The sequence below is a fragment of the Geotrypetes seraphini genome, chromosome 8 (assembly GCF_902459505.1).
Source record: "Geotrypetes seraphini chromosome 8, aGeoSer1.1, whole genome shotgun sequence".
NCBI classification, from domain to species: Eukaryota; Metazoa; Chordata; class Amphibia; order Gymnophiona; family Dermophiidae; genus Geotrypetes; species Geotrypetes seraphini.
In genome coordinates, this window is record NC_047091.1 from 96,845,761 (window position 1) to 96,873,293 (window position 27,533).

Consider the following 27,533-nt stretch of genomic DNA (forward strand, 5'->3'; position numbering starts at 1 on the left):
GTCATGCATCAGTACTCGGGACCTAGCATAACCAATGCGCTTCCCTCTCCTCCATTAAAAACTGAATTCCCTAATGCTTCTTTTCAAGTTTACTAAATCAGGTCTTATCTATTAGATGAAGGGGGGGGGGGCTCTCTAATGGTCACATTATGGGAAGGAGTTCACAGATTTAAGCCAGATTAGGAAGCAGTGCCCATATGCCAAGCACTTTTCCTGTTGACGAGGCTCATCTGTAACCATCCTAGAAAACAGATGCTATTCCATAGGTTAAAATGGCCATGAGGTAGAAATGCTACCATCACTTTTCAGCAGCTGGTGCCAATATGACTACTACATCTTTCAGAAGTAAGACAACAGAAATTCACTCTCTAAAGGGAACCACAAAAAAAAAAAAAAAAAGAGGGCAGCTGTTCTTCGTCATTAGATGGCTGAATGACCCCAAGCTTCAATGGCACATCTGCTGCCCTCCTGTGGAGAGACTTTCAATCCCTGCTGCTTTACTGGAGATAAATCACAGCCTCGCTAAAGTCTCAAATATTTCATAGTAGACTAAATGGGAAAATTCTGAAGTGAGCATTCTATCCTTGAGCAATATGCCTGGTAAAGGTGCGAGCTGGTGACCTTGTTTGGGCTGTGGGTACACAAGTCAGTTTATGTCTGTTGATGTCCATGGAAAGAAGAATTGCTGAATTTTCATATAAATGAAACAGAAATAAAGGTTAAAAAAAGCTGTAAGTGATGTTTTTCTGTTGAACAGAATACATCTGCGATCAGATTTTTAAGAGTTATTACTCTTTCTCAGGTCAGTGCAGAACAAGCTAGTGGCTGACCACAGAAATAAATTCTAGATATGGCTCACCTGGTTTGCACTGACCAGATGAAGGGATGTTCCCTCTCTAAACAGCCCAATCAAATGCTATCACCTTGTTCACTGGCCTCTATACCCCATATCTAATTCTGTAGACACAGCAGCTGGACTGCAAAGTGGGGCTGTAATGAATTGTTAGTTTTCAAGGCAGCCCCCAGCACTCACAAGTCAACACCTACAGCCCAGGCTTAGAACACAAACAGTGTAGGGTTCTAGAAAATGTCCGGGACCTATGGCAAAGGATGATTGGCAATGATAGGGGGAGGGGGATTCTGGAGTTATAAATAGGAGAAAAGCCCTTTTCTCCTCATAGATAAGACTGAAAGCTCATTAGGGACCAAACCCCGTTAAACTAGAAGCCCAACAGAAACGATGAAAGCTACTGGCCTAAAAATAACCATCATTCCCTTACACTATGTTTCTTCCTCTCTCAGAACTGTGTCTGTTACTGTGGCTAAGGAGTGCTCTAAATGAACACCTAGATTACTGTTGAGACAAGCCTAGCACTATTCCTGGATATTATCATGAATGAGCAGTAGCTATAAGGGTCATGTGATCGCCAGAGGAGGATCCACTTGCCGTGTTTCATGCCAAAAGCTTCATCAACCAGCTGTGCAGATTCCCATCCTTCATCTCCGTATAGAAGGTTTTCGTAGAAACATCTGACACTAGGAAAAATATATTTCTCCAGGGTGTTATAACTGTTTAAATAAACTGCATTTAATTTCACAGAATGAGAACCTCCCTCAGACATTCCCCATTCAAGCAGTTGTGAGGGAGACTGTGAATAGGATTATGAGATCAGGCTGAAGAGAACTAGCAAGTCCTGATGCAGAATGAGCGAATATTGTAGAGTATACCAGTAACAGCAGCATCCTTAGAAAGTACGCCATCACACATCTTGATGCCATTACTGAATAGCTTAAAATGACTGTTTTCCAGTTGCTTTGTCTCTTCTTTCTCCTCTCACTGATGCAAAGTGTTCCTCCATTCCTTCTGCAAAAATTGCAAACAACAATGTGTAAAGTACCTGTTCATTTCATATCAAATACCTGCAGCCCTTCTACTCTTCATTCCCCATCCCAGATATGGAAAACAGAAGTCATGTGTTAGAATGAGAGCCTAGCAAGAAATCTTGGAAGGCCTATATTACCCATGAACACACATCATTTTCTTTTTTAGGTACGAGAGCAAGAAACCAGAAAAAGAATCAGTTGGTAAAAGGGGCACTCAGGGAAGACAAGGCAAAGACACTGGGCAGCTTGTTACTGCAAAGCAAGCCAAGAGTCAGAAGTGCTTTAGCATTTTTTCCATGTAGTGCTCACTAAACCTGACCATTAATGTTTATTTAAACTTTATATACCGCCTTTACTGACAAGCAGGCCAAAGCAGTGTACATAAAAAAATTAAAAAAGGAGAGTTCAGAAAAGGACCACCATTTAAAATAGGACAGTTATCATTCAACAGAAGGATACAATCACATTTAATTAAAAAAAAAAATTATAATAAAAGACTCACAGTTCCTGAGAAATTGAGGAGCCCAGAGAACTCCCAAAAGCAGTATGAAAGAGAGATGTTTTTAACAAAATTTTAATTTTTTTCATGGATACTGTACTTCCTTACATAAGGAGACTGGGAGAGCATTCCAAAGTAATGGTGAAATGTAAAATAATGCAGCATGTCAGGTAGATTTCAGGTGTGGGATGGTGGGATTAAGAGTGTGAATAGGAAAGCCTTGGTCCTGTTTCATTTTGCTTTTACTCCCCATTTTAGCATGCACTAAATCATTGCATAGATACTGTTCTGAATCAAGGCTCATCCATATCATCATATTTTACCATTCTGCTGTCTTAATGGCTTCCTGCTGCCTTCCCTCTTCTTGGGACACGCTGATGGCTGTCGTCAGCTCTTCCACAACCTCAAAGCTATCTTCTGCTTCCGAGGCATATGAATCTGGCTCATACTCGTACAAGTAATAAGAAATCTCTGAATGAGTGACCGGAACTACTACTTCTGCAAAACAGAATGAAGAAATCCATGTAGCTCTTTTCCCTCCAAAATTCTGACAATTCAAAATGTCAGTGTATATAGCAAATCCTAACAGCCCCTGCAATGGTTCAGAAATAGACAGCCATTGGGAAGGATGACCGAGTAAATACATTACAGCCACTTAAGTTGCATGGAAGTGTGAAGACTAAAGATCTGGGATGACTGAGGAGCCTTTTTCTCTCTTCCTTCACCACCATAAAGAGCTAAAAAAACAAAGGTTTAGTGAGATAAAGTGATTTAGGGTCATCTTAATGCATCTCATCTTCAGCTACCAATGATAATGTATGAGCTAAGTGGAAATCAAGTGAATTTGAGCCTGTATCTCACAACTCAATGCTGTAACCAAGAAAGCTAATTCTCTCCCTCCTAGAATGATGTCTCCACAGAATTCAAAAGACACCCAGTGGTCAATGTTAATTAACTATTGTTAAGTAAAATGATGCATATATTTTATAAACCAATGATTCCCTATTTTTAAGCCACTTTCTGCTGCTCAGTACTGGATCTTGTCTGGTTCTGGTGTCTCTTTTCACACAGGAAATTAATGTTAAAAAAAAAAAAAAAAGTTTACAGTCATGTCCCATATCCCACCCTGAATCTGACTGTTGCTAGTAAGAATAAACTCTTTTGAGCTGAAATAAAGCTAGACTATGCTCTGAAAATGGTGAATAAATGTACTGAGGGTCACACCCATGGGAAATGTATTTTAATTGTATTTCCCCTTTAATCACCTCAGTGGCAATGAGATTTGGAACATCCATTATTTTAGATCAAAGCAATTTTGGGCTCGATATCCAAAATGATTTAAACTGCTAGGCGTTTAAATCATATGTCTGGGGCAAACTGGGCATTTTCAGCGGCACTTAACAAAAGAGTAGCGCTGAAAATGCCTAGTTAGCGCCCAAGCCAAAACCGGCTATCCCCATCTTTATGCGGTTCTTCATAACCGGTTAAGCAATTAATATCGCTAGATCCATACCCCTGGAAATTCAACACTAGAGTGCAGACATGGTCTGGCATTGAATTTCCAGGTATAATGCTGGTGGCTGATCACTGCCAGCTGAATATTGGACCCTTTATTCTTAGTAGCATGGAAAATGATGGCGGATAAAATCCAGTCTGCCCAGCAAGGTGTTCAGGGTTGAAATCATTCTGTTCAGGTTACCCCCACACAGTAGTATAGTGAGAGAGGTTGGTGCCCAGCATCATCACACTGTGCGCCCCACCTCTGCGTACCTCTTGACATGTTCGCTGATGCGAGCAGCATCTTCCAGTTGTTGCTTGTGCTGGCCTCGGCTTCCTTCTGACATTAAGTCCTGGCCCCGTGACCAGGAAGTGATGTCAGAAGGGAGCAGAGGCCAACACAAGCAGCAACTGGAAGATGCTGTTTGCGCTGGCAAACATTTAAAGAGGTAAACAGGTGGGAAAGCAGAGAGGAGGAGATGCACTGGTGCCCTCTGTGAAGATGGAACTCAGGTTATTCTGCCCTGCTGACCCCACCCCTCTTGGGACTTGGGGGCCCCTCTTGGGGCTTTAACTGATACTCCATGTGGGGAAGGGGTAGGATATCCCCTTCCCCACATGTCTACACATGTTATAGAGCTGTATGCTCAGTCCAGGAGAGGAAGCGAGGATAGTTGCAGTTACTAGTTGGTGAATAAACAAGTTTAATCTAAGTCTCTATGGCAGGGGTGTCAAACTCAAATCATATTAAGGGGCTGAAATCCAAAACACAGGCTAAGTCGCGGGCCAGACCTCACCCAATCTCCACCCCAGACCCCGACCCATAATAGTACTAATTATAACACCATTTTTTCCATTCATTTTTCATATATATACACACACAATATAATCTTATTAACACAGACTTTAAACTAAGAAGAAGGGGAAAGCCGACAGTTGACCAAGTGTCGATGATTCGGAAGAAATTATCCCATGAAGATACTGAGGGGAAAAAAGACTGGGAAGAAACAAGGGACAAATTACAGGAGTCAACTAACCCAGAAGAGGAGGTTAGGAAGATTGTAACAAAAGAAAAGAAACAAAGGACCGAAGCACAAGGAAAGGAAATGAAGATAAAGAAATACCAGGATCTAAATTGCGTATATACTAATGCAAGGAGCCTATGAAATAAAATGGGGGAATTAGAAGTCATGGCCAATGCAGAGGACATAGACATCATTGGAGTCGCTGAAACATGGTGGAATGAAGAAAACAAATGGGATACAGCACTGCCGGGGTACAAGCTCTATCGCAGGGACAGATCAGGCCAGAAGGGTGGTGGAATAGCCCTATACATAAAAGAAAGCATACAATCGACAAGAATGGACACAGCAGAGACGACCAATAAGCTGGAATCGCTATGGGTTAAAATACCGGGAAGGAAAGGGCCTGAAATAAAGCTGGGCCTATATTATCGTCCACCCGGGCAAACTGGAGATATAGATGAAGAAATGGAAGCCGAGATGAAGCGAGAATGTAAAAGCAGTAACACGGTTATTACGGGAGACTTCAACTACCCCGGGATAGACTGGAGTCTTGGAAGCTCAAGATGCGCTAGGGAGACAGAATTTCTGGAGGCTACACAAGATTGCTTCATGGAGCAGCTTGTTAGAGAACCTACGAGAGGAAATGCCACTCTGGATTTAATCCTAAATGGGTTAAGAGGACCTGCAAAGGAAGTAGAAGTAGTGGGACCGTTGGGAAACAGCGATCACAATATGATCAAGTTCAAGGTTGAGGTTGGAATACCGAAAGGAAAGAGAACCATAGCGACAACCTTTAACTTCAGAAAAGGAAACTACGAAGCAATGAGGGAAATGGTAAGGAAGAAACTTAGGAACACTTCCAGGAACTGGAAAACGGTAGAAAATGCCTGGTCTTTTTTCAGGGACATGGTGAGCGAGGCGCAAAATCTGTATATCCCCAGATTCAGAAAGGGGTGCAAAAAGAGTCGAACAAAAGACCCGGCGTGGATAACTAAAACAGTGAAGGAAGCGATAGGAAATAAGAAAAATGCATTCAAGAAATGGAAAAAGGACAAAACTGAGGAGAACTGGAAAGAGCACATGAAGTATCAAAAGGAATGTCACCGTGTGGTTCGAAAAGCCAAAAGAGAGTATGAAGAGAGGCTAGCCAGGGAAGCACGGAATTTCAAACCGTTCTTTAGATTATGTTAAAGGGAAGCAGCCGGCTAGGGAGGAGGTGGGACCGCTGGACGACGGAGACAGGAAGGGTGTGGTGAAGGAGGAGAAAGAAGTAGCAGAAAGACTTAACGTGTTTTTTTCGTCCGTATTTACAAATGAAGACACATCCAACATACCGGAACCCGATCAATTCTTCAATGGAGATCAAGCAGAAAAATTAACATCCATGGAAGTGAGCCTTGAAGATGTACGCAGGCAGATTGAAAAATTAAAAACTGACAAATCCCTGGGTCCGGATGGAATCCATCCAAGGGTTCTGAAGGAACTAAAGGAGGAAATAGTGGAACTACTGCAGCAAATTTACAATCTATCCCTGAAAATGGGCGTGATCCCGGAGGAGTGGAAGATAGCCAACGTTACACCTATCTTTAAAAAGGGATCAAGAGGAGACCTGGGAAACTACAGACCGGTGAGTCTGACCTCTGTTCCGGGGAAAATGGCGGAAGCACTGATAAAAGAAAACATCGATGAACATTTTGAAAGAAACGAACTTCTGATAACCAGCCAACATGGTTTCTGCAAGGGGAGATCGTGCCTAACGAACTTATTGCACTTCTTCGAAGGAATTAACAAACGGATGGACAAAGGAGACCCCATAGACATCATATATCTAGATTTCCAAAAAGCCTTTGACAAGGTGCCCCATGAACGCCTACTCCGGAAACTGAAGAACCATGGGGTGGAAGGAGACGTACATAGATGGATCAGAAATTGGTTGGCGGGTAGGACACAGAGGGTAGGAGTGAAGGGCCACTACTCGGACTGGAGGAGGGTAACGAGTGGGGTCCCGCAGGGCTCGGTGCTCGGGCCGCTGCTATTTAATATATTCATAAATGATCTAGAATCAGGGACGAAGTGTGAGATAATAAAATTTGCAGACGACACCAAACTATTTAGTCGAGCTCGGACTAAAGAGGACTGCGAAGAATTGCAAAGAGATTTGAACAAACTAGGAGAATGGGCGACGAGATGGCAGATGAAGTTCAATGTTGAGAAATGTAAAGTATTACATGTGGGAACTAGAAATCCGAGGTACAACTATACGATGGGAGGGATGTTAGTGAAAGAGAGTACCCAAGAAAGGGACTTGGGGGTAATGGTAGACATGACAATGAAGCCAACGGCACAGTGCGCAGCGGCCGCTAAGAGAGCGAATAGAATGCTAGGTATAATCAAGAAGGGTATTACTACCAGAACGAAAGAAGTTATTCTGCCGTTGTATCGGGCGATGGTGCGCCCGCATCTGGAGTACTGCGTCCAATATTGGTCGCCGTACCTTAAGAAAGACATGGCGTTACTAGAGAGGGTTCAGAAGAGGGCGACACATGTGATAAAAGGGATGGAAAATCTTTCATACACTGAAAGATTGGAGAAACTGGGACTCTTTTCCCTGGAGAAGAGGAGACTTAGAGGGGATATGATAGAGACTTACAAGATCTTGAAGGGCATAGAGAGAGTAGAGAGGGACAGATTCTTCAAACGTTCGAAAAATAAAAGAACAAGAGGGCATTCAGAGAAGTTGAAAGGGGACAGATTCAAAACAAATGCTAGGAAGTTCTTCTTTACTCAACGTGTGGTAGACACCTGGAATGCGCTTCCAGAGGATGTAATAGGGCAGAGTACGGTATTGGGGTTTAAGAAAGGATTGGACATTTTCCTACTAGAAAAGGGGATAGAAGGGTATAGATAGAAGAGTACTATGCAGGTCCTGGACCAGTTGGGCCGCCGCGTGAGCGGACTGCTGGGCGTGATGGACCTCGGGTCTGACCCAGCAGAGGCAATGCTTATGTTCTTACATAATGGTAATGGTTAACCACAAAATTAAACTACACAAAACAGACTGTATGCTTCTCAACATTCATTCCTACCAGAACACAGATAACCCCTAAGCAAATACAGGACCAAAAACTAAAAGTACTAATATATTTAAAAAAACAAAACAAAACACCCTAAGATTCAAGATTCTGCATGCAGTACAACTCTCAGAGAAAAAGAAGCAAATGTATTTCTTCCTGAGCAGTGAAAAAGATAAACATCAGATTAAAACGCTCAAAATTGACACAATTCAAACATTAACTTGAAAATAAAATCATTCCCCCTACCTTTGTCTCCCTCCCTCCATGCTGTGCCTCCGCCCGGCGGGTGTCTAACCTTCTGGCTGGCTCCAACCTGGCCGCTTTATGCGGCCCGCAGTCCGATGCCCCTAGTGTTACCCTGTGGCTGGCTCCCTCCTCCTCACAGCCATAGTGTGCTCGGAGCCACATGCAACGGCTCCTTGTGCATTCTGTACCTGAACTGGAAGCCTTCACTCTGATGTCGGAACGTCAGAGGAAATGCTTCTGGATGAGGTGTGGGATACGCAAGGAGCCGCTACACGCGACTCCGTGCACATTATGGCTGTGAGGAGGAGGGAGCTGGCCACAAGGTAAAATTGGGGGTATCGGACCGCAGGCAGCATAAAACGACCAGGCAGGCCGGATTTGGCTAGCGGGCCTTGAGTTTGACAACTGTGCTCTATGGTAACAGCTGTGGCTAAGCAAAGACATAAGGTAACAGAGAGAGGCTGACAATTTCATTTTCAGCTTCAGCACTGATTCATGTTCAGCTTTGTTTCATTTTTGGCTAGAACTGAAATTTTATATTGGTGCCCCTAGCTCTCCTCCCCATCCCCCACTCATGCACAGAATGAGCCCCCTCTTTTCCCATGCAGAAAATAGGTCTCCCCTAGGCCTATCATCTATCCCCTGGTGGTCTAGTGGGTATTCAGGCCACAACAATGCTCAATCGCTCCTGCCCATGTCCTCTTTGCTACTGTAATGGCTGCTGTGATCTCTAGGGGCAGTCTTGTGAGACTGCCACTGGAGCTCATAGCAGCTATCTTGAGACTAGGGCAGGGCAAGGCAGGGAGACTGGGGCAGGCAGGGAGACAGTTATGTGCATGACAGGTGGGAATATAGGGTTACCAGACGTTCAGGAAAACCCACACATGACCTCTTTTTAGAGAACTGTCTGGGTGCCCGGATTGCCTTTCCAAAACCTGGTAGTTTGTCCAGGTTTTGGAAAGCCCTAACCTCCCAGCCGTGTCTGGAGAGCTTCTGTGGATGATGTCAAACGCGGCCTGGAGGTCAGAAAACAAAGATGAAGCTTTATAGAGGTAGGGCTACAGACAGAATGGGGTGGGGCCATATGTCCGGGTTTTTCTGGGCAAAAATCTGGTAACCCTATGGGAGTGTGTGTGTGTGTGGGGGATGTTGGGGGAGGCAGTGGGGGGGGGGGGGGGGAGGAGAGAAGCAGTGGCTTGCTCCATGCAGGCTGGACAGGCCAGACCAGTCTCTAGCTGACAGTTTTGATTTCAACTTCAGCCAAAACTGAGCAGCAACCTATTTTGGTCACCATGTAAGAAGAAAAATAATTTCAGTTCTAAGTAAGAAAGAATGCAAAATATTGATGTAAAAATATATAGGAATGGGTAAGAGAGAAATACTTAATTCATAAAACTTTAAACATAGATTTAAAAAAACAGAAAGAAATTATATTTCTGCTGCCTTTGCTTCTGCTGTTAATTCTCAGTACCTGTTTTTTTCCTGATGAACAGTTGGTTGGTCATTGATGTGAAATGGGTTTTCTTTTTCTTCAGGTAGATGCCCACCTGGGGAAGAGATTCCATAAATGCAACAGACTAACTTTTATTGTTTGCTATTAATGTATGAACCTGACCTATTTGGAAAAAAAAAAAATGAAGACACCCTATAGTACTTTGGAGAATGACTTTCTGAAATGGTGCATTCATCTGTGTTAAAGCAGTAGGGGAAATGCAGAACTTACTGGCAGGACACTGAGACATGGGAAGCTGCTCAATCCTGGTGTTGTTCCTGCAAGCAGCTACCTCCATTTGGCACTGATTTTGATACAGGTTTCCATCGGAACCACACACTGGTTCCCCATCGTAGCCACAGTCCCGGTAACACATGCACCGTTCAAAGTGTTTCTCCTCCAGAAAGCCAAAGACATTGTTGTGTGGTCCATTGTAAAGAAAACCTAAAGATATGACACACACATGAACAAACCAGCTTCATAACTTGAAACATACCCACAATGTGCTAATTTTTAATTGGCTTTTTTTTTTTTTTTTTTTTTAAGATGTCTCACTATGGGGCCCTTTTACAAAGCTACGGTAGAGATTCTCCCGCAGCAAATGCACTGAAGCCCATTCAGTTCCTATGGGCTTCAGTGCACTTTCTGCAGGAAAATCGCTACTGTGGCTATATATAAAAGGGGCCCCCATATTAAGAACTGCCATATGGGACAGACCAAAGTTCCATCAAGCACAGCATCCCTTTTCAAACTGTGGCCAACCCAGGTCACAGGTACCTGTCAAGATCCCAAGGAATAAAACAGATTTTATGCTTGCCAGGCAGGTTTTCACGACATCCACAATGAATATGCATGAAAAAAAATTGCTATAAATCGAGGCAGTGTATGCAAAGCAAGTTTATGCATATTCATTGTGGATATCCTGAAAACCTAACTGGCAAGGGGGTACTCCAACACCGACTTGAGAAACAGTTTTATATCAATCCTCTGGCTAATCCTGAAAACAGGATGTAATCCTACATAAGAATGTGATTTGTTTTCGCTCTGCAATGTCCTACTGGACCTTTTCGGCTTCTATCTCAATCAGAACCAACTTTTACTGGGCTACAGTGCAGCAAACATTGATTTGGATCTCCCCCCCCCTCTCTATTTTGTCTTGTCTCATCCCTGGTATCACAGCTACAGCTCTCAGTGGAGGAGCAATGAACTTTGGCTCTTTCTCGAGTCCAGCCCAGCCATTAGGTGTCACTCTTGTGGCATCCCCCAACCTCAACAAGTTTAACTAGCAGAAAGCTTGATCCAGGAATCCAGCCCATCTTCTGCAGAGTAGCAGGCAACTGATCCTGAACCCCCAGAAAAAAAAGAAAGATAGCTGAGGGCTCCAAACATTCTTATGGGACTTCCAAATTTCTGACTGCACAGTCCTGATGTAACCGCAAGGCACCAACAATTACAATGCTGTGATTGCTAACCTACCTACCAAAGATTTTGAGATACCAACTGGACAGACAAAAAACTTCAGCTAGATAGACAGAACTTCTACACCTATTGCCTCATTGTCATGCTAGGAGAACCTGTTTATATCTCGCTGTTTATGTCAAATTTGTAACCCATTCTGGGCTCTTCAGGGTTACCAGATTTTACTCCTGTAAAATCCAGAGCCATAGCCACCCCCAAGGCCCACCCAATTCCACCCAGTCCTGCCCTGTTACGCCCAAGTCACACCCCAGCCTTGCCCCCCTCAACCTGCTCTCATTCTTGGGACTGCGTTTGGAGAGCATTCGCGTATGTACAGATGCCCTCCGTACATGGTCCTAAAGTGGAAGCTTTTCAAAACCCAGACAAAGTGCTGGGTTTTGAAAAGCCATCCAGGTAAATCCAGACGTCTGGTAACCCTATTCTGGGAGGACGGGATAAAAAACTAACTAATGAAATAAAACTACGTAGAAATACATCCGTCATATTTCTATTATTCGCACACTTACCAGTCCACTGACCGGCAGGACTTTCCACTTGGTTGCAGGTTGTTCCATCACAGAGTTCTCTAGCCAGTGGACTGCTGTCACTTACGTTGTAAAACCGAGTCGCTTCGAAGGCTACATCAATTCAAGAAAATAGTCAATGACAGCTGGAAATGAAAAGTTTTCCACAGCGGTTAATAATGTCTGGAGAGGCACCACCATACCTGGTTCATAGTAGTCATATACTTTGATCGGCAGTGCTGCGGTTTTCCCCACAATGTACTCCCTAAAGGCTTGGAATGTCACACAGGTCACGCACTGACTCGAAATCTGAATGGATGACACCAAATGGGTTGAAACAGATGCTGTTCTAGACATGGATTAAAAAACAGGAAACAAAGCTAACCTAGTAGTTACAGCCTAGTAGTTACAGACATGGGCTCTCAGCAGGGATATCAGGCTTTAAGTCTAACACCCCCTCCTGAGACCGGGTGAGTCCATTTTATCTTCCACTGTTTCAGGTGCCCATCTAAGGAGCCAAATTTAGGCATCAAAACTAAGCAGGCAGTGCACCACTAGTGAATGATTTAGTTTATATACCCCACTTTTACAAAACCACGCAAGAGGCTTTTAGTACCAGCCAGCGAGCTGAATGCTCTGCGCTGCTCCAACACTTATAGGAATTCTGTGCCGGCCAGCGCTAAAACCTCTCACACAGTTCTGTAAAAAGAGGGGGGGGGGGTGATAGTGTGGTGGGTTTTACGACCTATGATTAAGTTCAACCCAGTAACCAGGTCCATTTAGCTATTACACTGCTTATGGACACAGTGTGGGGTGTCTAAGGGTTTTTTCTACCACTTAGTGCAGTAGTATTGTGACTTTTTCCTCCGTGTTTGATTGAGTGTTCGTACAATTTTTGTGGAGTGCTTCCTGGGGTTTAAAATTTTTTTTTAATTAAATGCTCCTATTCTACGAGGGTTCTTCAAAAAGAATCCGCACGTTCATATTTTCAAGGGAAACGGTTGGGGCAGGAGAAGTGGTAAGAGGGCGTGTCGTAGAATGTCATGTGACTAGTCAGTCAGGCAAGCCAGCTCACCTTGCAGGTGGTGATGTAATTTGCTTTTGAGACATTTAATAGATTGTAAACAACTTTTATTGACTGAAATAAGGTGGAACCATAATAAAACAGCAAAACACAAAAGACACCAAAAATAGGCGGGAAATCTGCTAGAACAAGGCATGACAGAACAAAGTCATGTGTTGTTTATATCCACCCGCTAGCCCCATGAATCCCAGAAATCCCCTCCAATCCCCCCTCCCCCAAGAAGGGAGTGGGTTGTGACCTTGCCTCCGTGGTGCACGAGAGTCCGAGGAGCCCCTGAGCACAGAAAGCCCAGGCATCCGGGGAAGAAAGGCACCAGCACTCCCATAGGGCATGCAAAAAGGTATTCGGGGCTCTACCACATTTGAGACACAAAGGCGAGTCAATGGCTCCAATTTATGAAACTGAACCTGGGTGAAGTACCCTCTATACAGAACACGAGCATAGCATTCCCGCAACACTGCTCCCCGGATTAAATGAGGCAGTCCCCCAAGATTCCTGGGTTGAGACATTTAATAAATAGCGTTTAAAGAAAAAAAAAAAAAAAAAGTGCGGAAACTTTTTGAAGATCTCTCATATAATGGAACATACGTGTGCACTTTCCAGTATAGAATACTAGTATAAGTGGCATCTATCTACATGCCTACATTTAGCCACGGCCACTTACACTGGGTCTAAGGCAGGCCTAAGAGGGTATCCCTAAATGTGGTACTTCAGCGGGTAACTTACAATATTTTGAAAGTTACGCGCATAAGGCCCGGTATTTAGCTGCCGGTTGCCGGTGCTAAACTTGAAAATTAAATGCTGGGCCATGTCCAGGTATCAGCATTGGATTACCGGGTTCGCAGAGCTGGCTAACATGTATTCAGCACTTAGCCTGTCATGGGTTGCTGCATAGAGAGAAGGCATAAAAGTCAGTTCTTGGCCGGTTAAGTTGGAAATAATGACACTTAATTGGTCAAGTGCTGACTGCTCCTGGAATACCCCCAAAATAGCCGATTATGAGTTCAGCACGAACGGGCTATTTTTAATGGCACCAAGCGGTTAAGCGCTGCTGAAAATGATCACTTAATCCCAAACAGGTGATTTAACCAGCCAGGAGCCATTTCTGGCCAGTTAAATTCTGTTGAATAACCTGGCAATGTTAGACCCGCCCAGGCTCCTCCCCCCTGTATGTCTCCCCTCCCTCCCCCTGCATTTAGCTGCTAAGGCAGCTGCGCATACACTTTGTCAAATACCACTGAGCTCTTAATTTGCACTTATGCCCTCTTATAAAACAAGGGGGCTACAGTGCAAGATCTTTGAAGGAAGGGATTATTCCTAAGTTTTTATGTTCGTACTCTATAAACCGCCTAGTTGTAGACAGTATATACATTTTAAAAATAAATAAATATTGCATTTGGATTACTATTGCAACCTGGAGTGTTATTTGAAAAGTGCTAAGATAACCAAGACTTCTCCAAGATTGCTGGATTGTGACATCACTGAGACACCACTGACATTGTGACACCAAATTAAGAACCCACAGAAAGGAGCAGGGCCTGAACTACAGCTCACTCACCACTCTTCCTGGTTTGCTGTGTTACTCTTAAAAGGTAAGATATGAGAGCTTTAAGCCCTGATCTACAAATAAACTATTCTATTCTCTTATGCACACATGGCAATCTTTTCACAGCATCTGCGCAGCTGATATGTGGCTGCACATCTCCACTTCCCTTGTCAGAGACATGTAACTTCCTCAGACATGTTTTTTCCAGAATAGATAGCTAAGACACAACGCTATACAGAGCTCCACAAAGCCATGGAATTCAGATAAATTACCTCATCAAAGTAGAAAAGCACTTTTCTTCCATCCACTTCATACCTTTTCAGTCCAATCTGCTTGTTTATCAGTAGCTAAAAGAAGCAGATATGTTTATTGTACATTTTTAAGGCTGATTTTGAGGGCTCCTAACTTTACTTTTGGAGAGGATGTCTTATTTTAATAATAATAATAACTTTATTCTTCTATTCTGCCATAGTCAGATGACTTCTAGGCGGTTCACATCGAAGCGGGCTGGACAATCAGCGAATTACAGAATGCAAAAAGTAAGGGTACAGCATATTACATAAGAAATAGACATAAGGGAATATGAATCTCAAGTATGCAACCCAAGGTAAAAAGCTGGACAGTCAGCGAATTACAGAATGCAAAAAGTGAGGGCACAACATATTACACAAGAAATAGACAGAAGGAAAATATACATTTATAAATTTAGTGTGGCTTCTGTTTAGGAGATGAATCTGTCAAACAGTACGGTTTTAATTACTCTCCGAAAGGCGCCTTAGATCAGCCTGGCTCCATTGATATAATTACCCAGCCAGGACTGCTGTTTGCTTGCTTGAAACATGAAAGATCTGTCCAAAAAGGATTTGTATTTGCAGCCGGTGATCCTTGGGATGCAAATATGCAGAAATCACACCCAGATGGAGGGTGTGGATCAATTGTCAGGTATAAACTATGTGTAAACCACAATTTTGCCCATGCTCTGACCACACTCTAACCATGACTGCTGTATAACTGTACATTGGCTTGTGCTACACTTTAAGCATGACCCATTTTGAACTCAGGCTCACCCAGCAGCCGCACAGTTGTAATGTGGCTGGTGAAGATCCCCAAGCCTTGTCAGTTGAAGACTCCAGGTATCTTTCCCTCCCTTTCCCCCAGGCGATCAGGAGTCTCAACTCCACTCCCCCAAGCCCCCCGATACCTTTTAAATCATTCAGGCCCAGATTCTCAAAAATAAAACCGGCATTTAATACGGTCACTAAACTGGTTTCCGATGGTTTAGGTTGCATGCATTTTAGCGGTGGATTATCAAAACGGCTTATGGCGGTCTTTGGCGAGCTTTCTAGCAGTCTCCAACACTGCCATGCAAATGGGTTATTCCGTATTCAAACGAGTACTCCGGTGGATTCTTAAACATAGCAGAGTCATTCTCTAAGAGTGGCGTTGGCTTTTGATGACAAAAATCAGCGCCTGGTCTGGGAGTGCCGGTACAATGACAGCACTGTGAAAAACACATCTCTGGTGTGTTGAAAAAAAATCCCCAATTCAAGTTTGGCATAAGAGATGCCCTCTCTCCTCTGCTGCAGCACCGGAGAGGGGCCTGAGGCTCTGATTGGACCAGGTTAAGGCCCCTCCTATGGGTGGGGCCCTATGCATCTGAGCCAATCAGAGCCCTGTTGCATCCGATGAGGGGCCTAAGACTGATTGGTCCAGACGCATAAGGCCCCTCAGAGTCTTAGGCCCCTCCTCAGATACAACGGGGCTCTGATTGGCCCAGACGCATAAGGCCCCACCCATAAGAGAGGCCTTAAACAACCTGGGCCAATCAGAGCCTCAGGCCTCTCCCCGGATGCATCTGGGGAGGAACCTAAGGCTCTGATTGACCCAGACACATAAGGCCCCTCCTATGGGTGGGCCTTATGCATCTGGCTGTTGTTGTGAGCTAAGAAGCCTTGGACCTAGGTGGATTAGAAGGGTTGAATCCCATTTGTCTGGAGGATCCAACAGGAGTACCGTGACTGTCTGGAGGATCCAACAGGAGAGTCGTGACAGTGTACACTTCTATTTAAAATTATAAAATTACTCCTTGCTCCCATAAATGATAGAACACATTTGAAAAAACACTTCCATCGAGATGCATCAAAAACAGAGAGCGGCATATATTCTTTCACCAGGTTTTTACAACAGGCACAAACATCTAAGGTAGAGAAATGGGAGAAGAAAGGAGGAAAAGATCACAAATCACTGTGAATGCTTCAACGCTTGACCTCTCTTGTTGATACTGTATGTGACACTGGGAAAACATTTGCATAATCCACTCTCTATAATGGGCATTTCTCGCAGATCAACTATTTGGTGGCAAAGTTTCAAAAAAGTCATACTCTGAACTGTGCAATATATAAATGCAGAAAAAAAGCAAGAAATAGCACTCAGCAATTTTTTTTTGGGGGGGGGGAGATGTGAAGAGGAATATATAGCATCAGAAAAAATGAAGGCAGATTAAGGGGGAAAAGTTATCAAGAAGTGGTATCTGAGTACCAAAGATTGCTGACTCCCACTTTGCTAGCAGCATTATTCCATCAGGCCTTGCTCCTGACCACAACTTAAAGGACCAATTGAAGCTATAACCCCCCCCCCCCTGATTTTCTCTGGTTTGTTTTAAATCTACTACTTAGTAGCTTCATTCAAGTTTCTTTATTTTTGATATACCGTCTATCAAAACAAGTGTCTAAATGGTGTACAATATAAAAAGATTGAAGAAAACAATTAAAATAGGTAAATAGAAGCAATATTTTATCAAATATTAAAAATACCAGACGGATTCACATTGACGTACATGGAACAAAAGGGAAGTTGGGGAGGGAAAGGTTTCTTTAAAAATACATCAAAGTACAATTAGTCAAAAAGGAAGGTAAATGGGGAGTGGTAAGACATTAGGATGGGGATCGCTTCAAAAGAAGCGTTTGGTGTTTCAAGGCTTCACAAGAGTTAAAGGTTTGAGAAGCGGAAGCGGGTACTAGAGAGTAAAGGCGTCTTTAAAGAGAAAAGTTTTAAATTTGGCTTTAAATTTTTCAAGAGAGTTCTCTAATCGAAGATCTAATGGGAGGGCATTCCCCCTAGTCCTAGTTTATTTGGAACCACTCAGTATTTTATAGACCTCTATTCTATCTCCTTTGAGTTGTCTCTTCTCCAGGCTGAAGAGCCCTAGTCGCTTCAACCTTTCCTCAAAGAGAAGTCTTCCCATCTCTTATCATTTTTGTTGCCCTTCTCTGTACCTTTTCTAAATTCCGCTATATCTTTTTTTGAAATGCAGTGACCAGAATTGCATACAGCATTCAAATTGACACCACACCATGGAGCAATACAAAGGCATTATAACATTCTCATCTTTGTTTTCCATTCCTTTCCCAATAATTCCTAACATTCTATTACCTCCTATCCCATGATGTTCTAATTTTCTCAAAAATTTTTCATGAGGTACTTTGTCAAATGCATTTTGAAAATCCAGATACAAAATTTCAACCAGCTTGCCTTTATCCACATGTTTATTCACCCCATCAAAGAAATGTAGTAGATTGGTAAGGCACGATTTCTCTTGACTAAATCCATGTTGGCTTCATCTCATTAGTCCACACTTATGTATATGTTCGGTAATTTTGTTTTTTTATAATAGATTCTACCATGTTTCCTGGCTTCAACATTAGACTCACCAATCTATAGTTTCCCAGATCACCTTCTGGATCCCTTTTTAAAAACTGGCATTTATTTACAAATTTAAATCCTGCCTATCCCTAGGCAGATTAGAAAATAAACATACATAGGTTATTAACACATGGACATAATCCAAGTCTCACAAACAACCACCATATCTATATTTCCCTTTTCCATATATAATACAGTCTTCCAGTACCACACCGGATTTCAAAGATAAATGACAAATTACTAAAAATAGCTCTGCAAGCTCATTTTTCAATTCTATCAGTACTCTGGGATATATACCATCTGGTCTAGGTAATTTGTCAAGTTGCCCCATTATATTACAAAGATTTGTTTCAGTTTCTCTGACCCATTAGCATTGGAAACCATTTCTGGCACCAGTATCTCCTCCATATCTTTCTAAGTGAAGACCGCAGCAAAGAATTTCAAATGCCAAAACTTTTTGCAAGAAGTAACACAATTTTTTGTAAAACATGCAGTCAATCCCTTCTCCCCCCCCCCCCCTCAAAAAAAAAAACCAAAAACCAGCAGCTAATTCAACAGTATAATGTTAGTATAGTTTTAAAGATGTGGGAAAGAAAGGATTTACATTTCATGAATAATTTACACTTTTGTTTGGGGCAAACAGGACTACACATATCTACATGTACACAGAGCTAGGAAAAAAAAAACTTTAGTCTTGTTCCTGGTGTTAATATGCAAATATATATTAAAACACACTGACAGTATTGAAAAGTCTACTTTCATTTGTCTCTTATAATTACAGAAGCCTGAAATAAGATATTTGTCTATTAAATACTCAGCGGTTGATGGCTACAGACATCATTTGTATAAGGTGCCTTACACAGCTGGCGCCTCCGTGAAAAGCTCTGCTTCGCTTAGCTGAAACTGACTGATATGTACAGGCATGCAGTGACCTTCTGACCTTGTCAGCACTCCCATGTCATTATAAAGATTTTTGTATGCACAGTAAGGGGCCGTGAATAGTTACAGACTTAATTAAGCCATATCTGTGCCACTTCTAGAGCTGCTTTCATACCCAAGGGTTAGGGTTAGGCTTAACAAGTTAAGAAACAAAGTTAAAAAAAACAACAACCTGCAATGCCCATTTTATAATGCATGAACTTTCCAAGAGGGGGAAATTGAGCTAGAAAAAACACACAAAAAACACAACATTTGGATATTCAGACTGTTTAGGACTTCTGTACTTGATGGACAGAGATCATTTGTACAAATTAAAAGGATAATTTTATAAAGTTTGCCTGTCCTTAGTTGTTACTAGATCCAATACTTTGTGGAAAACCTGAAAACGTTTGACTTGCAATAGGTAAACCTGTGAAAAAGTTTGTAATAATGTTTACTGAGGCTATTTGTATGCCAAAAAAGAGAAAAACCAATAAAAATAAAGTAGAAATTTTTTTGGGGGGGAGGGGTGGATGGGGATAGTTAAGATAGAACAGGGTTCTGTTTATACTCGCCATTTGTTATTTACAGTTATTAATACAATGAAAAGAGTAAGAAAATTTTTAATGCTTTTTCTGCATTTAAAGTGTACAGACATACGATAAAACAGGGGAACTGTAAGACAGTCCAATCTGCATACTGGTGTTCCCAGAGATTTAGATTAGATGGATCTACACACACATTTTATAAAATAAACAGGTAGACACAACACAGAGATATACACCTTCTTCAAAGCAGCTGTAAATTTGGGTACTATCAGGGGTCATTGCACAAGCCTATTTCATTAGAACAACCAAACAATGAACATATAACATCACATTTTATAATGTACACAGACTTCAAAAGGGAAAGCAATCCACACGTTTTTAAGGCTAAAAAACTCTTATATCTAACCGTAAACCTGGGCATGAGGCCTTGCTTCTTATAGTCTCCCAACTTTACTTCCAATTATCCCTCACCCAGCAGTCTCATTTCCCCCACATCCATAATCCCTATCCCCAAATTTACCCAAGCATTGAAGGGATGTAGGCCCCAATCTAGGGCCTACCCAGGGCACACACCTAATTGAAAGCTACACAGGTACCTATTTGCTAGTAGAAATAATGTACCTTTGAATTTCTCACACAGATGCTCTATTGTACAATTAGCCTCATAGCATGCCTTTTTTTTTTTTTTTTAAACCTTCGCAGATCTTTACTGCAAACTCCTGCTGGCTGTCATCCTGTTTCACAACCGACTTCTAATGTAACTGTTCTTTGCTACAACTGATGATTTTTTACAGGGCTGTGGAGTGAAAATCGGAGTCTGAAGAAATTATACTGGAATTGGAGTCAGAAAAAAATGTACCGACTCTGAATGGGCTAGCCCCTCCTTTTTGGGGGATTGAACACCTGGAGGGGCATAATTTAAAAAAAAGTCTAAGTCCCCTTTTGGCCTAAGGCCTTAAACGTTGAAAGTAGAAGCAGGGAAAATGTCCATTATAAAAAAAAAAAGTCCAAAAGGTTTAATAATTGCCTCTACGTTCAGCTGTTTAAACGCTCATACCATCACTACGTCTACACTTACACCATATCATCAACCTAAAAAAAGCCTCAGTCCCAAACGCCCAAAACAAGGTCTTTTAAGCGAAGGAGGAGCCAGTCCTTCGCCTAAAAGCTGGATTCTGTAACCGGTGTCTGTCAAAATAACACCGGTTACAGAATCCAACCCCCTACAACAATCCGGGCAGGAGAGAGCCCAAGCCCTCCTGCCCGGCGACACTGCGAACCCCCGACTACGATCGGGGCAAGAGGGAACCCCAAGTCCTTTTGCCCCGGTGACACTGTGAACCCCCGACTACGACCGGGGCAAGAAGGAGCCCAAGCTCTCTGGCCCCGGCGATCCTGAACCCCCCTTCCCTCTGTCTGCTGATTACGATGGGGCCAGGAGGGAGCCCAAGCCTTCCGGCCATGCGACCCCCCCTCACAAGATCGGGCAATAGGGAGCCCAACCCCTCCTGCCCAGGTGAACCCCCTACCCCCCACCCCCACTAAAATACGGGCAGGAGGGATCCCAGGCCCTCCTGCCCTCGACGCTCCCTCCTCCCACAATCGCCCCCCATGCTGACCTCTCAATCCTCCCACCCTAAATTCCTCCCGTACCTTAAAATCGTTGGCTGGACGGACGGGTGGCAAGCCTGTCCGTCCGGCATGCCAGCCATCCTTTGAATGGCTGGCCTTAGGGCCTGATTGGCCCAAGCGGCTCAAACCCCACCCACAGGTGGGGCCTGAGGCACCTGGACCAACTGGAATAGGTCCAGTAGCCTTAGGCCCTTCTGAGGCTTTTTCCTTTACATTGGTTTGGCTAAGATGTTTTTGAAGCCTTCGCACTGACAAGAGGTTTTGACATTCCACCTTGTCCTCTTTTCCGTGGAGTGTGGTATTTAGTAAAAGGGTGTTGTATTTAATCTTTTCCTCTTGAGCCATCAGGACTGTAGGCATGGGTATGGTGCCAAAAGGATCCACAGTGCACACTGAATTGCGCATGGTTCACTTTCATCCTCTTCAGAGGGCAAATTCAACACTATGAGCCAGATTCTCTAAAGTCACTGTGCATTTAATGATGGCACTAAACCATCGTTAAATGCATGTATTTTACCACCCAATTGTTAAAACAATTCATCGTGGTCCTTTCCATGCTTTCTAGCAGCCTCCGATTTTACTATGCAAATGTAGTACAATGAGGTCATTAATATTAAAACTGTAGTATAACGAAGTCATTAATATTAAAATGACCTCTCTCTGGGTGATTTTCAAAAAGGAGTGCCCCCTCCATTAACAAGGAATCGGGGCCAATATTTACTGGCAGGGTCTGAGCTGTTATAGCCTTAGTTTCTTGTCAGTGCCTTAATGCTGATTGGCTCAGGCACCGAAAGGAAAATAAAGCAGCTCTCAGACCCGTCACCAGCTCCAATTCCTCATAAATGTAGCCCAAAGAAAAGCCTGGTGCTCTGGTGCCCCCATCACTGCCGCCCCCCTGCCGATGACCACCTTACCCCATTTGGAAGATTGGCAGGAGGCCTACTTACTCTTTCCTGTCCCAGGCTTTTTTTTAATGGGTGCAACTGCTGTGTGTGCACAGCACACACACAAGAGCTGCACCAATAAATTAAAAAAAAAGCCCCTAACATTAAGCTTCCTTCCCCCCCACAAGCCTGGTGGTCTAGTGGGCCATCACCCCCCCCAGGCATCTGGACCAATCAGGGACTAGGCTCCTTAGGCCTGCTGGCTCCCACCTTCTCTGAGAATCTCGGAGGGGACAGGAGCTGGCAGGCTTTGAGCATGCGTAGATGCTCAAGGCTCTGCCTGGTATAACATACAGCGGATCAGCGGCTCTGGGGGGTGCATGGAGGTCAACAAATCTTCAGCAGCACCAACAGATATTTGAAGGTCAGTAACTCAGAGGGTGGAGCATGTATTGTGGATAGTGGTGCCCCTCCCCTCCCCAAAGGCAGGATAGTGACCATCCTCCCCAGTGGCGTACCGCGGGGGGGGGGGGGGGTCATCTCGAGTGCTCCGACGACTGGTGCCGGCATCAAGAACCTATTCCGGACAGTAGCAGTGTTCCCAATTCACCACTCTTGGTGTCGGGCCTTCCTCTCTGCCAGGTCCTGCCTTTGCGGAAACAGGAAGTAGATAGGACCCGGCAGAGAGGAAGGCCCAATGTGACAAGAGCAGCGAATTATGATGGTTAGGCTGCAGACTGGAGGGTGACAAAGAGAGAGAGGGGAAGAGGGAGAGAAATGCTGCACCTGATTGGGGAGAGAGAGAGGGGGAGGGAGAGAGAAGACTAGGGAAAGGAGAGGAGACAAGAGAGATGCCAGACCATGGGGAAAGAAAGGATGGAGGGAAAGGAAGGAAGGGAAGGAGATGCTAGGCTATGGAGGGGAAAGAAGATATGCCAGGGCATGGGGGAGGGAAGGGAAGGAGACTGAGATGCCAAACCATCAGGAAGGGAGGGAGGGACGGAAAGGAGATGCCAGATCATGGAGTGAGAGGGAGAGATGGACATGAGTGAAGAAGAAAGGAGAGAGATCCCAGGGCATGGGGAAGGGAAGCAAATTCCAGACCATGGGGTGAGTTGGGATGGGAAGAAAGAAAGGAAGGAAAAGAGAAGGGAGAGATATCAGAGTATTGGGAAGGGAGACAGAAAAATGGAAGGAACAGAGAAAGAGGGCAGATGTTGGATGGAATTGGTAGTGAAGAGAAGATGAGGAAAGCAGAAACCAGAGCTTACAAAAGGCATTTATTGTAAACGCTTAGATCTGTAATATGCTTAATAGGTATATCAAATATTAATAAAACATAAAGTAGTATTGTAGCTGTATTGATAAACATTTATACTGGTAAATGGAAATAAGATAACCTTTTTATTGGATTAATTTTAATACATTTTTTACTAACTTTTGGAGATCAAAATCCCCTTCCTCAGTGGTTTTGCACTAATAAAAATATTTAATGTTAAAAAAAATTGTGCTAAGACTTATGGCAAGGATGTCTGGTCTTTGCAGACTGGCTCACCAGGATCACCCAAGTTTCTAAACTCAGTTTATATTCAAGTCAACCTTTTTTCCTCCTTTTTTGAGGGAAAAGGGTCACCTCAGTTCATATTCAGATCGGTTTATATTCGAGTATAAACGGTACATGTTGTAAAGGCAACCTAGGCTAAATATAGGTGTCTACATGGCTTTCACTTATAAGAGACTGCTAAAAATTGCCATCTAAGTCTACCCTTATATTTTATAAAACCCACACGTGCACAGCAACTCCACCCCCTTTCCACCCAAACTAAGCCCCTAAGCATAGTGCTCATAAACTTTAGGTATAGGCCATCTTGTTAGTGCAAGTACTTGCAAAATTGTGTATAAGCATGCTTTGAACAGATAAAATGCTTAAAAAAGTTACCTCTAAAATGACTTTCATTAAGAAAATTTGGATGAAAGGTGGAATGCCCTAGGTCGTCCTCTATGTACCCCTCTGTCAATGGTAGGCAAATTTGTTTTACCTCACACTCTAGGACTTGTTTAGGTAATTCCATGCACTACTGGGGCAAAGGATGAGGCATGGAAAGGCAACAGCGAGATAAATGGGAGCTATCATGGTTTTTCCCTCTATTGGTCACTCAAGCATCCAACTTTGTTCTACACAGCTATACAGTTTCAAGAAAATGGCGAAGCAGGGTGCATGCTTGAATTGGGATAATAAGCACGGTAAGGTGTTTTTGAGACTAAATATCTTTAATACTGCTACATGGGCAGGGAATGCCGTGAAGTTTTTAGACTAATGCCAGATCTAAGAAAGAAATCACAATGTTTTACATATTTTTTTTTTCTATAGAGTGGAAAGCATTCGGGCAGTAAGTAGCTCCTGATGAAGCAGTTGTGAAACGGACGCTCCGTTGAGTGTTGCTATATGCCTAAGTCACTGCTGAAATTTAAGATACATTTATATTGATTCTTGAACTAATGGATTATGAATATGTATGAAAAAGTAAATAGCTAATTTATTTAGTATTTATATACTGCTTATTGCCTAAGCAGTTTACACAATTAGGTACTCAAGCATTTTCCCTATCTGTCCTGGTGGGCTCACAGTCTATCTAAGGTGCAGCACAGGATTTGAACCCACAACCTCAGCTCTAACCACTACACTACACTCTTCTCCTTAATAAGTCAATGGACATTTTTAGGAGGTTTTTCTGATTGGTGAAAGGGTACTAAAATTCTCACGGAGAATTACATAGATAACGCGTGTGGGTACCCACTGAAATCTTTTCCTCCTTGAATTTGAATGTTCATATTAACTTTCATTTTGGATTCTATTACTATGGGACTTTACATATATTTAATTGGAATATTTCTTGGAGTAAAGTCAGACTGTAGGTATATACAGCTTACTTACCTCTGTCACTCTTCCCTTCCCCCACACCCCATCATCAAGCAATTGTAAAACTTTGTGCTGAAAATAAAAAGTTGACAACTAAAACTATGGTGGGGGGAGGGCAATAGACTGCATCACATCAATACAAATGCATGAAATCAAAAAGGCAAACTGACGTGTCTTCAATGAGGAGACCGAGCCATCTTCCTTCAACAGCATGAGATTCATCTTTCAATTCCTCTAGAAAATCTCATGTGCCAATAGATTTTGAGTCTTCTTTAGGTTCTGCAAAGAAGTCGCTCACCCCAAGTCCTTCTCACGCAAACCCCTCTCCCCAAACACACCTTTACCTTATAATTAAAATGAATACCAGAGACATGTCCCTCCATAAATCACCTTACCTGTTCCAGACTTTCAATGTCGGCTTGAAAGCCTGAAAACAAAGGGACCTCTAGGACAGCCATGTTCGATGATCCTGAATGAAGCCACCTTGATGAGAAAAAAAAAAAAAAACCCCAAATCAATTAATTTCGGTCTGTCTTTGTTGTATTATTTGCAGTCTTGCGTTTCATTTTATTGTAAACTACCTGGAAGTTTTGGGAATGGTAATATGCTATGACTGGTGCCACTGACTTTTGTGTTCATCATTGCTGCTTACAAAGTTCATATTTTGTACATCGATTTTCTTGGATTTTATATTTATTGATGGCACTTTGGTTCATGCTTATGCATCACACTTTCCTAATCCTTCTATGTTATTTCTTCCTTTTTGTGTTAGTCACTCTTTCTTGCTTTTCTAAAAATCACAGAAGAGGAAACTGCATCTCTCTCCTCCACCAAATTCACAACTTTTTCCTCTGATCCCATCCCCACCCATCTACTCAGCACTCTCTCATACTGTCATCTCTTCCATCTGTCATATCCTCAAACTATCACTGCAACTGTTCCTGATACCTTCAAACATTCTGTGGTTACACCTCTCCTCAAAAAACCTTCACTAGACTCTACCTGCCCTTCCAACCATCAGCCCTCCTCCTCTTCTAATCTAAACTACCATTGTCTTAACTTTCTCTTATCTCAAGCCGTTCTTGATTCACTACAATCTGGATTTCGCCTTCTACATTCTACAGAAACAGACCTTGCCAAAGTCTTTGGTGACCTACAACCTTCGGTAGCTCTCGCAAGCCTGGCTAAATCCAGAAGCCTCGACTCAGTCTTCATCTTTCTTGACCTATCTGCTGCTTTTGACACTGTCCTCTCTTGGATTATTGTTTTGGTTTTTTTCTCATCACTCTCTCTCTCCTTTTTTTAAATTAATTTTTATAGAGAAATACAAATCCAACAAGATAATGCTACATATACAACAAAGAAATAAGAAAGCAAGGCATGATGTACTGTAACTCTTCAGAACATGACAACTGTTAGCATAACAGACAGATGTTACAAAATAGAAATCTCCAAATAATCAAAGCAGTAGCTCTAACCACTAGGCCACCCTTCTACTCCTTTAATGCAAAAAGCTTGAAAAATTGATGTAAGCATATAACGGAGAGCAAGAATTAATATCTTCTTTACAGTGAAAATTGTGATACATTGACATCATATGGAAATTTGATCACAGTATGGTTGGGACTGATGAATGAAAGGTAAGCCCTATTCGAAAACAGTGGCATAACCATGGGGGGGAGGGCATTTTGGGCTCAGACCCCTCCAAACACACAGCTCTCATTAAATGGCTGGTGGGGACACTGAACCCCCACCAGCCAAAGATATTTGTTGCCAAGCTGCTACCCTCCTCCTCATGCTACTGCAAATACAGAAAAATTGGCAGTCTCTCTCCAGCTGCTGACACTGGAACTCCTCGTGCATTCACAACACAAGAGCTAAATGTGCTTCAGGAGCTCCGTTGGCAGCTGGAGGTACTGCAGCAGCACGAGGACAAGATTTGGCTGGCAAGGCTTTTGGTGCATGATGGGGGGGGGGAGGGAGAGAATGCACTGCCCCCTCCCCTCCCCCCAATCAGAGGACTGGCTACACCACTGTTCAGAAAGAATGAAAATGGCTGCTATTTCCCAAAGATCCCTTTAAATAATTATGCACTATCAGTAAAACATAAGTTTGCAGCAATTATTATATCATTATACAGCACTAGGGATGTCCCATTCATGCAAATAAACACACACTGCAGAAGGTTAAGTGACATGGGAGATTCTACCTTATACAGGTTTCCAGGATCACTTTGTACTCCTGGAGGTCCTGGTCAGATGCTGGGTCGTCGTCATCTGCCAAAGATCGGTCCCTGTAAGCTGGCTCTGAGAGGTTATCATCAGGGGAGACAGGATGCAGTGGGCGTTGCTGGTGTCGATGCCACTGGGGTTTGGGTTCCTTCACATTAACTAAGAGTTGGAAAGCCGGCTTGGCAACTGGGTCAGGCACATTATAGGTTACATCAATCTATGGCAAGAGAAACATTCATATGAGTAAAAATAATAAAAATAAAAAGTTTTGCCTTACTGGCAAAAGTAACAAATGATTAGAAAAGATTTTCAATACTGGAGAAGTAAGATGCGAGTTCCATTCTGAAAGGTCTCAATTTAGGAATCTAT

General features: G+C 43.0%; 1 protein-coding gene across 3 annotated transcripts in view; it reads right to left on the reverse strand.

The window, feature by feature from the left end:
* Nucleotides 1-401: 401 nt before the first annotated feature.
* The window catches only part of CPAMD8 (C3 and PZP like alpha-2-macroglobulin domain containing 8), a 216,235-nt gene continuing 189,103 nt past the window's right edge, over nt 402-27,533 (reverse strand). For 2 of the 3 annotated variants that reach the window (XM_033955244.1, XM_033955242.1), the window contains exons 35-43: nt 27,143-27,381; nt 25,329-25,416; nt 14,602-14,676; nt 11,903-12,008; nt 11,703-11,813; nt 9,949-10,161; nt 9,701-9,772; nt 2,707-2,884; nt 402-1,864 (exon numbers count right to left, since the gene is read on the reverse strand). In XM_033955244.1, the coding sequence (XP_033811135.1) occupies nt 1,864; nt 2,707-2,884; nt 9,701-9,772; nt 9,949-10,161; nt 11,703-11,813; nt 11,903-12,008; nt 14,602-14,676; nt 25,329-25,416; nt 27,143-27,381 (1,083 nt within the window). In that variant the 3' untranslated portion in view covers nt 402-1,863. The remainder of the gene's footprint in view (nt 1,865-2,706; nt 2,885-9,700; nt 9,773-9,948; nt 10,162-11,702; nt 11,814-11,902; nt 12,009-14,601; nt 14,677-25,328; nt 25,417-27,142; nt 27,382-27,533) is intronic. The other variant, XM_033955245.1, reaches the window with a different exon arrangement.